This window comes from Ruditapes philippinarum, unplaced genomic scaffold, assembly GCF_026571515.1.
Source record: "Ruditapes philippinarum isolate M1 unplaced genomic scaffold, ASM2657151v2 ctg325_1_1_1_1, whole genome shotgun sequence".
Taxonomy (NCBI): domain Eukaryota; kingdom Metazoa; phylum Mollusca; class Bivalvia; order Venerida; family Veneridae; genus Ruditapes; species Ruditapes philippinarum.
In genome coordinates this window covers 67,512-80,535 of record NW_026866329.1, presented here as the reverse complement: position 1 = coordinate 80,535, position 13,024 = coordinate 67,512, and the positions used below count along the sequence as shown (strand labels likewise).

Genomic DNA, 13,024 nt, shown 5'->3' with positions numbered 1-13,024 from the left:
CGTGCATAATTCCAAGACTGCCATCTACCCATATGTCAAGTTTCATAAAAATATTTCCAGTACTTTTTGCGTTATCACTGGATCCAGTTATGTGTAAAATTTGCCATATTTTTAGCCTATTTGTTGCCATAGCAACCAGAATTTTCAACATAGAAAGAAAAGAAAAAGACGTGCATAATTCCAAGACTGCCATCTACCCATATGTCAAGTTTCATAAAAATATTTCCAGTACTTTTTGCGTTATCACTGGATCCAGTTTATGTGTAAAATTTGCCATATTTTTAGCCTATTTGTTGCCATAGCAACCAGAATTTTCAACATAGGAAGAAAAGAAAAAGACGTGCATAATCTCCATACTGCCATCTATCCATATACCAAGTTTCATAAAAATATTTTCAGTACTTTTCAAGTTATCGCTGGATCCAGTTTTGTGGACGGACGGACTGACGCACAGACGGACAGACGGACGGAGGGTAAACCTAAAGTCCCCTCCGGTAAACCGGTAGGGGACTAATAACATATATTTGTTCTGATTTCTTCAGTTAGGGATAACATTTTCATAGAAATTTACCTCAAAATATTCAAGATTAAGATTCATAAAATAAAATAAATTTGATGAAAAAGGCCAGAAAAGTGCTGTCATTCAAGTTTAACTGATTAGTTTAATCAAGCCAAGTTTGTTTAATTAAGCCAAGATTTATTTAATTAAGCTAATATTAGTTTATTTAAGCCAAGATTTGTTTAACTAGTCATTTTTATAACATTAAATTTTCTTACATGCCGTCACTTGTGTTCAACTCTCTGGTTACAAGCTCCCTAATACCGTCTTGGTTGAACACAACAGCTTTTCCACTTGACAAAACATCACATTGAAAACCAAGAATGCCTCCTTTAACTTCTTCTATTATTGCACTAGTAAACAGATTGGTTCCTTCAAAGTTCTCGACAATAGTTGTTGGATTAGGAACAACAGATTCTGAACAAGTTGAACCAGTGTATCCAAAATCACATCTGAAAATAGGTGAAATTTTCATCTTTATAATATATGTTATCATCATTCAATAATTATAGCAAGCAAACTTTGTCATCAAATGCAATCTGATATGGAAATTTTCAAAATGAGATAACATTAACTTTAAAATCCTTCATTTAAAATTTAAGCTAAAATATATTTGTGCTCTTCAAAATCTTATATCTCCTTTTAACATATACAATTGTATCAAATTCAGTAAATATCTGATATATGAATTAGAAGACAGTAAATTGTTGGTTGATATGGCAATGCCCAGATAAACACTGTGGTATTGCAAATATACCCATGACAAACAAGTCTATTATGTAGCTGAATGGAGCAGTTATTGATGCCTCAACTAAATGTTATTGTAATGACTTAATATCAATATGTACAGAGCAACCTCGTGCAGGACTTACATGCAAGCATTGTCCATACATCTACCATGTCCATTACATCCAGAAGGACAAGAACCAATAAATACTGAAAAATAAATAAAACTAAAAATAATGCTTTTTGTCTGACAAATATATCAGAAGGATTCTGTATAAACTTCTCTCACAAATGGGCACAGTCTTATCCTAAATACTTTTTGCTTTGCATGTTAAAGGAACTCCACTGAGGTTTATAAGCCTAAAAACATTAAATTTTAATTTTTCATATAGATAAACAGGAACACTTAAAACAGAAATATAAGTAAAATATAATCAAAACATATACAAGAAATACATTGAAAATCATATGGTCTGAAATTTTGCACATAAGTTATTAGTATAGATCTACATCAAATGAAGTAATAATTTCAAAAAAATATTTCCAGTTCCGTCATGTCAAAAAACCTCAGTGGAGTCCCTTTAAGAATTTGAAGTTGGTGACATGAGTTTCGTACCTGTCCTGGAAGGCAAGAGTAAGGGACCAGAAAGGCATGATGTCCACAAAGTATGCTAATGCATTTTCATGATAGTATATTTGTGTTTTCATCAACATACATTGAATACAACATTCATAATCTTAGTTTGCATTTTCATCATTACATATATTTTTTTTTAATTCATGATTTTGTATTTCATGTGTTTTTAGATGCAATTATGCTCATGACTCTATAGGAATTCTGTAGCACTTTCTTGTGTTAGTTTTATATGTTTTTTTTGCAAAAAAAATGAAAGCGACTGACCAAGAAGGTAAAGATAGTGTAAACTGCTTACTATTATCAAGAGCCCAGTTGGGGTCATCACTGGAGATCTTCTTCCATTTAAATCTCACACTAGGAACTTGTGCAGCATATGGCACATGGGTGGTGAAACGTTTCCAACTATATCATATAAAATAAAAACATTCTTCTTTATTGTTTGATACAAAATGCAGTTGTTGTTTTTTGTTTAAAGGGCTATTATGTTGTCAGAAGTTGTTGCTTTATACAAATAATACTTGAAGCAACTGATTTTATACAAGGTAGATGGTATTTGAAGGTTTAAAGGTAACACCATGACAGCTGTATCTTCCTGCCTAGAAATTGGGATGGATAGTCCTGAGTTATTTATTATGAGTTATTATTTTTTCAAAGGATGTTGTAAAACAGTTTGTGGGTTCAACTTATTAAATATTTTAGTTAACAATAGGGGTATCATTTTGTCAAAATCCTTAACAGAGCTATATACTTAAGGAAGAATGAAAGGACGTTGATAAAATATTTTTAAAGTTTCAAAGCAATACTTAAAGAGTAAATTAAGAATATGGATAAGACAAAAAACTTAACCTTGTCAAAAAGAAGACATAACTATGTCAAATTCCATGGCAGAGTTGTGGTCCCTTGGTTAGACATGTATTATATAGATATTTAAATAAAGCTATAATTTTTTCTGATACATTTGAAATACTTACTTTTCAAACTGACTTGTTTGAAATGTTGATGGTGTTGGATTGTATTTTCTATTACACTGTCCTGGTAAACAATTTTCTACAAGTGGGTGCCATTTTTCACCATAATCTGTTGAAAATTCAAGTTCCACCCTGAATTAGATATAGCTGTCATATATAATCATGAATGTGAAACAAAATTATCAGTGAATAACCATCATGTATGTTTGCTGCTGTTGTTTGGTACGGTACATCAACACAATTTAGGTCATATGGCGCCAATACAGGAAAGATGATTTTGGCTAACCTTGGGTGTTAGAAACTTAAAGTTACACCAGGGCTCAAAACAGCCCCACCAGCTGGAGTTAAGAGATGCATATTTAGTTGCCTCTTACGATCACACAGAGATCAACAGTGGCTGCAATTCTGATGCCTCAACCCGTACAGGCAACCATTCAGTCACAAATATAAACATACAATTAATATAATCATCAGATATTTATAAATCATATGAAATGTATTTTCATAGAGTTAGTCTGTAGATATTTTCCATTGTAACCTCAACTTATTTTGAGGCACACATACTTTTAAGCAAATCATATAAAATAAAGGCAACAGCAATGTTTTTCATAATTAAAAATACACATACTGATTTTTCTCTGGATTGTTTCCACATCTTAAATTCATTGAAAACTGTAGCATTTTATCACTATCAATGTCTGATTTCTGTGGAAAGTCTGGTAAAACTTGAATGTTGTCTATAGCCCACACATACTGATCAAGACCTCCAGTATACTTCTGAAGCCAACAGATCCGTCCACTTTCATATTTATCTACTTGCTTCAATGGAATTGATACAAGGCGAGCTTGCTGAAATACATCAAATGTAATGGAGAGAGATATTATGTTTATTGAATAGAGGATAATATTCTGACCAAGTTCAGTCAATGGTGAAACATTAGTGTGTTAGCAAAAACTTCCCTTTATCACAAAACTTTCCTACTTGAAAGCAATTTTATGACTTTCAATAACTCCCTTTGTCAGTTAACTGGCATTTCATTAACCGTTCACCTGCTGGAACTAAAAAATTGAGCAACAATCAGAATAAAGCCTGGCAAGGGCTAGTCATGTTTGGTTCCAGCTGGTAAAGTGTTAATAATGATTGCAATTCATCAGATAGTACATTTGTTATGTGAACACATTTTTGTAAAATATGCATTAAGATTTAGTCAGTATTTTACTCCAGCATTTAAATTTCTTACAAATAAAATATAAAACAGAAATATAAAACACTGGTGTAGATTGCAATACATGTTCCACATACCATCCAGATATGGTTATATTGTATAACATGAACTACCAACTTCTGCTTCTAAAATTTGAGGTTTAAGGTGCTTTACTGTAGAGAATGCAACATTTTAACATTCCAATTAACCTTTGACATAGGTGCAAAGAGAAATAATATTCAAAAGTTCAACATTGCTGATTTGAGCAATCATGGATACAGTTTTTTCATCATTCATCACCAAAACCAAAATCTTGATTAAATTTGTGAGAACAAGCTTAAGGAAAGTATAGGTCACTATTCCCTTTTAGTGAACATTCTGAACTGGAAAGATTTATATATGATTTTTGGATATGATAAAGAGAATGTAGGTTTTGCTTACCTTATAAGATTGAACATAAAGTTTTTTTATGATATACAAGGTTTGGGCATTATCATCTTCCATATACACTAAAACTTCTGATTTCTTTTCTTCACTAAAATGACAACCGCCAGATCCTAAAACAAGAAATGGGTAAATGTAGTTTCTGGATAGTGTTATATTTTTTCCTAGTTATTTAATAAGTGACTCTGTTAACTAAAAAAAATCAAAGTTCAAATGGGAGGTTACTCTTGAAAATAGTGATGCTAGAGTGACACATACAGTTGACTCTCGGTAACTCGAAATCCAAGGGACTGGGCATTTTACTTCGAGAGAAACGGAATTCGAGTAACGTGGAAGTACCGCCATTACGTTGACATTCGTTCAAGTATATACATGTGCCTGATTGAATGTGCAAAGAAGTAGGTTTGTTATTATTGCACGAGTTAACTTTCTTTAAGAAATGTAATTAAATTTCAATTTAGTTATCTACCTGTTAAAACCAATTAAGTCCTCAAACGGATTAAAGCCACTTTTACGACGTGTTAATAATACATGATGACCGGCAATTAAAAATTACTATGAACGTGTAAATCACGAGTGACAACATCCTACCTTGATGTCGCCGACCTTTGATCAGTCGGCTGTTTCACACTTCGACTAATTGAGATGAAAATATGTTGGACTTGAATTGACGGGACCAAATTTTCTTTTCGACTAAACAGGAGTCTCGGTAAGTCAAAATTTGACCTAAGCGGAGTTAATATACAAAGATAAAGAAGGAAATTTGACGGGACTTTAGAAATTTTTCGACTAACGCGGAATTTTGAGTAAAGCGATTTTGACTTATTGAGAGTCAACTGTATTATCATGTGGATTAGTGGAAACAAGTAAAATATATGTGAAGTAAGAAGTAAATTTCTAAAGTGATAAAGAAGCTATAAACATACTGTTCATGCATAAAACTTTAATAATTCAGAAATCTGGATGCAGACACAGACAGTGGTGAGGATAGCTCTTGTAGTAGAGCTATCTAATACTTCATAGCTTTATGACTAAAGAAAGTAGCTAAAGTGATAAAAATGTACATCACAGATGTGTGTTCATTATGAATTAATTGTAAGGAAAAAATAAGATAAGAAAATTGATACATGTATAAGATAACAAAATACATTTTAAAATTAACAAACCCATGCCAAAGTGGAATCTGAGTGCTCCTGCCTTCTTTATATCAATCAACGGTGTGCAAATCTTCCTACTTTTGACAGCAGCATTAAATACCATGGAATTAGAGGAGTATATCTCACCACAGCTAACATCTACATGGCCACCTGTCACTTCCCAGCTGTAAAATTAACACAGTGATACAGGGTAATTAAAAATTATTTAAAAAAAAATCTACTATCAATAAAAAGCTCAAGCTCATAACATGCAAATAATATTGGTTTATACAGAATTTATTTTAATGAGATTGTGTAGGAAGATATATAAGCTTATAGACACACTTTCAAATCCGTTCCTGGAACCAACCAGTACTGAGCAAGGAGTGTAAAGTTTCTTGCTCAAGGAAACAATGGCTGGCCCCTGACAGGGTTTGAACCCATGCGGCTAGCGATCATTCGATTACTAGTCCGACGCATTAACCACACGGCCATGCCGCCACCTTACAATAATATTAATATAATATCAACATGTTTCTAAGTTGTAATGGGTAAGATTAGGTAAAAATATGAAACAATACATGTACATGTAAATTTATAGGAGGGATAATTCTGGAATATACAGACAATAGTTATGAATCTGGTCATAAAATAACCTTTACCATGATAAATAATTTGAATATCTTAAATAGACTTGTAGGAAAGTTCCCCATATACTTTGTATAGTCAAAGAAAACAATATTTGGAAATGAACTTTAAAGTAAAAACCAGTCATATTCTGCAAACAAGTATCATGAAAATCAAAAATTTAGAGCATCAAATTATCTGCAGTACCATTAAGTCCTGAACTTACCCAGGTTGTGACTTTGATTCAAATTGTTCCTCAAGAATGATATCAGCGGAGGAATTACTTGGTGACAGATTAATGTCTCGAGTAGAGACTCCTGATACACCTGTTTGTTGATTAAATACCATAGCTGTGTCTTCTGAATGACATTGATGCTACAATAGACATTAATACTACAATATATAACATTTGTAATGTTAATTACATTGGCCAAACATTTAAAGTATGATTAATCTAGAACATGTTTTCTGGAAACAACACCGAGTTATCTGATTTTAGAAATTATACATGTTTAAGTCATATATTTTTGTCCCTATATGCATGTTCTGTTGTTTTTTTTGTTTCAGGAGGTCACATTGGAAAAAAGATATATATATATAATTGCTGTTGTATATTCTTAGCGTGTTACCTTCTCCAAATAAAAATATTATTAGTATCATTATTATTAATTTAAATATACTGTGAAAAATAATCTGATCAATAGCTGACATCTTTTTCTATCAATCTGGAAGAACGCATTGGTTTTTCTTTGGTGATATTTCATCAAAATTGTCCCCAGTTTTTGGTACTGTTCACAAGTTTGCAATTACAATTCTGGAGGAAGAGTTTAAAATATTCTTTACAGTGAATTTTTTGTTATTAACAGGAAGGTATTGTTCAACAGAGAACAAGACAGCCATGTGTTCTTTTACATTAAACTGCAACATATTTGCAAAGTCATAGATCATCAATATAAAAATGTCTTGAAGATCATAAGGCATTAATGCAACATTATAATTATCTATGAAATGAGAAGCAGTAAAATGATAAAACTAGATAACAATACCTTAAAATAAGCACCTGGGAAAGATAACCAATTACTTGGGTCTACAGGTTGAAATGAATCTTGTAGTGTTGATGGAGCATGAGCTGTGTTGACAATCACTACCTGGTCTATTGCCCAGCAACCACTGTACATAGTGGCTGAATCTCCTGGTTGACTGTTTCCACCAACTGTTTTAGTACCCACTTTGTACACTATTTTTCTATGTCCTGAACTACTTTTAGTCTTATGGCCATGTTTTATTTTGGACGTTTCATCATTTAAAGGCTGATCTTGAACTTCTACATCATGAATAGAGTGGTAAGTAGTTTGTGCAGTGTGTAAGGGGACATTGTGTAATGTAGTTGTAGGCGTATCAGTTGTTGACATATATCCATAGCTTTCCATGGTGCTGCCAGTAACAACTTCTGTTGTGCTACCCTCATCACTTATTATTATTGGTATCGTATGTCCGAGGGGAGGTTCTGTTGCTCCCAAAGTAGTAGATTGTGTTGTTTGAAGAAGGATGTCTGCTTGACTTTCTTTCCATGAAAAACAAATGCCTTCACCTCTAGCTTTGATTGGTAGATAAACAAGAACCGTTTCTGTTACTTCACTTTTTGAAGCCCTGAATAATCAAAATATATATTGTAAATAATAAAAAAAAGTAATGCCTTAGAACATTTCTTATGAAAGTTAGTGAAAACAGATCATCTTGCAAAGCTCATATATGAACAAATGCTGTAAAAGGAGACAGATAATAAATAAAGACATAACTTCAAACAACAAATGTGTCTGAAAGACAAGTTTGCCCCAGCTATATTTGTCAGGGCATTGAATAATAAGAATGAAATACTTTAATTGGTATTTCATAAACTTTTTTGCTGAAAAAGACTTTTTAAAGTAAGAGAACAGATGTCTGTTGATAATAACTGATTTTACAATCCTTTAATGCATGACAGAGTGATCGACCAGACATGATTTTCTTACTGCTAACCTTTGACCTCTAAGTGTGACCTCTAGTTTTTGCACATGACAGACTGTCTCATCATTCTAACATATGTGCCATCTACATCAAATAAAATGATTGCAACTAATATTTGAAATTTAAGTAAAACACTTTCCCTTTGATGAAGAACAATACTACATTAAAGTTACCCAAAGATTTAAACTGTTTAACATTAAAACACTGAAAGAAAATATGATACACCCCCACGTTTTCAAGTGTTAAGCAAAATATCTTAAAAAAGCACCTTAAAGAAAAATAAATCAAATCATACCTGAATGTATCCAATATATGCCAATCACGACAATTATTCAGTCCATACGAGACATCAATACTTACAACTTCATCATTTACTGAACAATTACCAGTACCTACATTGCAAAACAAATATACATTTTAATATACATTCAGAAAATTTGCATGCAACAGGAATAAGCAGGAAAGGTTTGGAAATCACAAAATTCTGTGTATTACATCATGACAAAATCATTTTTATGTAAGAATTGGTCACAGAATGCAGGCTTTGTGAAGCAAAATAACAAAAAACAGTTACTTTATACATGTACATTAATGCAAAACATTGTCACACTATAATGTGGAAAATTAACTTACAGTATACTACATGTATAGTATAAGGGAAACTTAATTAGTTATTACAGTCTATGTAATATATTGTCAAGTTATAGAGTGTCACCAAGTAGCTGTCTAAAATAAGTAACTGATTAAGAAATTGACATAGAAAATAGTATGTGTTATGCCATTGTTTATCCAAATACTCGAAATAAAATGAAATAACTAACTGTGCAATTATACTTCAATTGTATTTATTTCATACATATGTATTGCAATTCATTATACATGTATAACGATTGAGCTTTCAATACCTTACTCCAAAAAATTTGATAAAAAATGATTCTATTTAAAATATTATGGAATAATTTGGCCGCTCAGAATTGTGTTCGAGCCGAAGGGCAAAGCAGGCGTGGTACATGCACCATTGGTTTAATACGCTTAAAGCTTATAGCAACGAAACAAAAAATTATCATACAGTTGTCCGCCAAAATTAGGCCATCACAATCGGTCCAAGATTACCGTAAAATGATCCCGACTTAGAAGATCTGATTCACCGTCTGGAATAAACATGACGCATGTGAATCAAACCAAAAACCTGCCCAATCATTGTACGACAAAGCCAAAAATAAATGTAAGCCTTCCATAGATTAAACTGCCAGAGACCGGAAGAAATGTTAGTTTGTTTCAATGCCTGGAAAAATCATAACACTTGAACCAAACCAACTATTCAACTACTATATACCGAAACACAATATAGTACTGTTACCAAACACTTTGGTATAAAACATAGCGTAGCTTTACATATAGCCAAGAACAACATAGCATAGCAGCGAACCAAGACGCAGGGATCACTTTCAACAGTCCGTACACTGTCTGCCGTAATGATCAGGGGGTTGATAATGTTCAAATCATCGCCTGGGATAACATGACGCATGAATAAAACTGACAACCACCAAACAACAAACGGTAAGCCAAACTCAGTTCCAAGCAAGCAGGATTCGCCCAAGTTACTGCATAGTACATTTTGCACGAGCAAAATCCTTTAAGTACGCTAGCGCTGAGTAACACTTACTACATATACAGCTCTTCAACTTGTATTTTTAGACTAGCAGCATAGCAACTGTATGTATGGTTGACCATAATTATACTAGTATTTTGCGTGAACATAAAATTACGTAGTATATGATTTTATAATTTACGCTAGGCAAAAAAATACCAAAGTTAAAACCACCGTTACAGATCGCCCTCGGTCAAAACGATCTTAAAGAGCGACGAGTTCATTAAGTAACCCATGAAATTCTGTTGGCACAAAATTAACAGACATGCTTGAAATAAATCATATTTAAAATAAAACAGGTTCATATATTACCAATTGTTTAAAGTCATAACTTTTGAAATAAACAAAACACTGAAAAAACACAAAAAAAATGGGTTTAAAAACCAATCTCCACAATGAATTAAAATGTGCGTAAAAACAAGCTTTTTCGGCACCAGTCACTTCACACTATAAACTATGTTGACGCTGACCACATTATGAACACAAGTTACTGGTCCTTATTTGGCGATTGATCTTGTGCGCTCAATCTGTTTACGCTAATTTGAGAACATCTTGTGGAGGTTCCAGGTTAACATCACATCCAACATAAGCAACTGAATTTATCAAATGTCTTGCAATATACAAATAACAAAGCGGCCAGTATTTTTTGATCATAAAAAACATTTTTGAACAAACAATTAATGATGGTTCAAGTCTTAAACTTTTTTATTATTATAATGAACAGGAAACTTCATTAAGTACAGAAATAGGCTGTGGCGGGCGGGTTTATTTTACTTTGTATATAGTGAACCCGTGTGTAAAGGCGAAAGAGGAAATTGCACGGGGCATTTTCGTGCTTTTATAAGCCAATTATCTGGTACCTGTTTTACGCTATAATAAAATTTAACTTGACAACGGTAACCAGTAGTATTCTACACCTAACACAATAAGGTTTAGAATTAACCGATTGTATAAGCAACCGCTAATGGTAAACAAATCTGATTTCTTGAAGGATAAATTGAATTATTTAATTCACCAAAATAATTTTCATTATCCAAATACTCGAAATAAAATGAAAATTAACTAACTGTGCAATTATACTTCAATTGTATTTTTTCATACATATGTATTGCAATATCATATACATGTATAACGATTGAGCTTTCAATACCTTACTCCAATATTGATAAAAAATGATTCTATAAAATATTATGGAATAATTTTGGCCGCTCAGAATTGTGTTCGACCGAAGGGCAAGCAGGCGTGTGTACATTGCACCATTTTTTTAATACGCTTAAAGTAGGAGCAACGAACAAAAATTATCAACAGTTGTCCGCCAATTAGGCCATCACAACTCGGTCCAAGATTACCGTAAATGATCCCGACTTGAAGATCTGATTCACCGTCTGGAATAAACATGACGCGTGAATCAAACCAAACCTGCCCCATTAAGACGAGCACGCCTGCCTGCCCAACAGTCGATAGAATTTTCAGGCCACAAATAAATTTTAGAAAATTTATCCCCCAACTTCTATCGACACAAGATATTATTTCTAATTAAAGCAATCCCTGAGGTAATCAAGATAAAATTCAAGGCCAACGTCATTTAAATGAACTCCATCCGGTCGGAAAAAAAACCAGTTTAGCAGTCAATATCAGTTTTTTAATTACGTCACTTTTACCAGATGAACCGACAAAATAACGGCCAATCCCATTTATACGCTTACGTTTTTTCTCCATGGCAACCACCCAGAAGTTGCACCCGACCAAGTTTGCCTTTGAATAATGTCAAACCATATAATAATAGCATCAGGTAAAGCTTCACGAAGGTAGTTTATCTCCGATTTGATTAACTCTTTTAAAGTAACAAGGGGTAAGCTCACAAGATCATTTCCGCCTAAGTTGATAATAATAACTGATGGAGGTGTCGATAATAGAACTTGAGCTTCAACTGACCTCCGGAAACGAGTCCAACGCCAGGCCTCGTTCACCCCACCAAGCAATGTTGCACCTCAACCGCAGATTCTCCTTGCCAGTATCTTGTCTCTCTTTCCAGCCCAAAACGGATTGAATCTCCCAAACCCACACATCTAAATGTAAATGCATTTAAACTTAATTATGAAACGAAAGTTATTTCGAACCGAAAAATTGATTTACACGGGACCTTTACTGGCGAATATATAATCTATAAAGCACCAGAATTCCATCTACCCAATTTCATGATAACTGACGAGCTGTAACCTTGAGATGCTAAATCAGTAGCCCTTCCTATCCGAAAACTATGTGACTTAAAACATAAATCCGTACAAACTGTCTTGCTAATACATTTAGACAAAACTGCCGAAAATTGAGATCTAGTAACCGGTGTTAAAATTGCTATGACAGAAAAGAGGACCTGGTGAACGAGGCCTTAAAACTTAAATATTCAGACATGGACCGGACCGGGCACAATATTCCGTGCTCACAAGGAATCTTCAAATATGTTGGGATACCCCTCTGATTTGTCTTGTATCGACGTAACTGAATGATGATATAATTTTTATTATCGACAAAAGATAAATCCGAAAGGCTAAGCATGTCGTCACTGAGTGAGCTCACCAATTCGCTTACACGAAAAAGTCCGAAGTAAGCCAAAACAAAAAGAGCTGAAAAATAGTTTGCACTCATAGTTGTTATAAACATACTCCTGGTAGAGTATTATATACGGAAATTAAGATCTGCATTTGTTAGTGGAGCCCGGATATCACGACAAGGACGACCTCTTCTACACCCTTCTAACAATTTTCTGAATTACAAAGATATTGGTAAATGTCGTAAAATCCGTTAAGTTTATGAAAATAATTTATCCTGCAATATAGGTAGAAATTGTGTTCGGTTGAATGGCCTTTTCGAAGCAAAACGCCATAAATAAAGAAATATGATGAATTGGAAATGGCCATTGATTTGGCAAATTATAATTTTGTCTGAATGTATTAAAGACATTTATGCTAGTGTTATAAAGTTAACATAGAATTTGAAGCTATTCCCGATTGTACCAGTCGTCTAGCTCTGTACTGAAGACATTCCATAGGAATTCTGGGAACGG

General features: G+C 33.3%; 1 protein-coding gene across 2 annotated transcripts in view; it reads right to left on the bottom strand.

Annotated features, from left to right (window-relative positions):
* Window positions 1-13,024, bottom strand: part of LOC132732156 (reelin-like) — a 75,419-nt gene that overhangs the window by 49,080 nt on the left and 13,315 nt on the right. For both annotated transcript variants that reach the window (XM_060718525.1, XM_060718524.1), the window contains exons 8-17: window positions 8,605-8,701; window positions 7,349-7,952; window positions 6,529-6,677; window positions 5,706-5,860; window positions 4,537-4,652; window positions 3,519-3,739; window positions 2,894-3,022; window positions 2,218-2,324; window positions 1,432-1,495; window positions 778-1,011 (exon numbers count right to left, since the gene is read on the bottom strand). In XM_060718525.1, coding sequence (XP_060574508.1) covers window positions 778-1,011; window positions 1,432-1,495; window positions 2,218-2,324; window positions 2,894-3,022; window positions 3,519-3,739; window positions 4,537-4,652; window positions 5,706-5,860; window positions 6,529-6,677; window positions 7,349-7,952; window positions 8,605-8,701 — 1,876 coding nt within the window. The remainder of the gene's footprint in view (window positions 1-777; window positions 1,012-1,431; window positions 1,496-2,217; window positions 2,325-2,893; window positions 3,023-3,518; window positions 3,740-4,536; window positions 4,653-5,705; window positions 5,861-6,528; window positions 6,678-7,348; window positions 7,953-8,604; window positions 8,702-13,024) is intronic.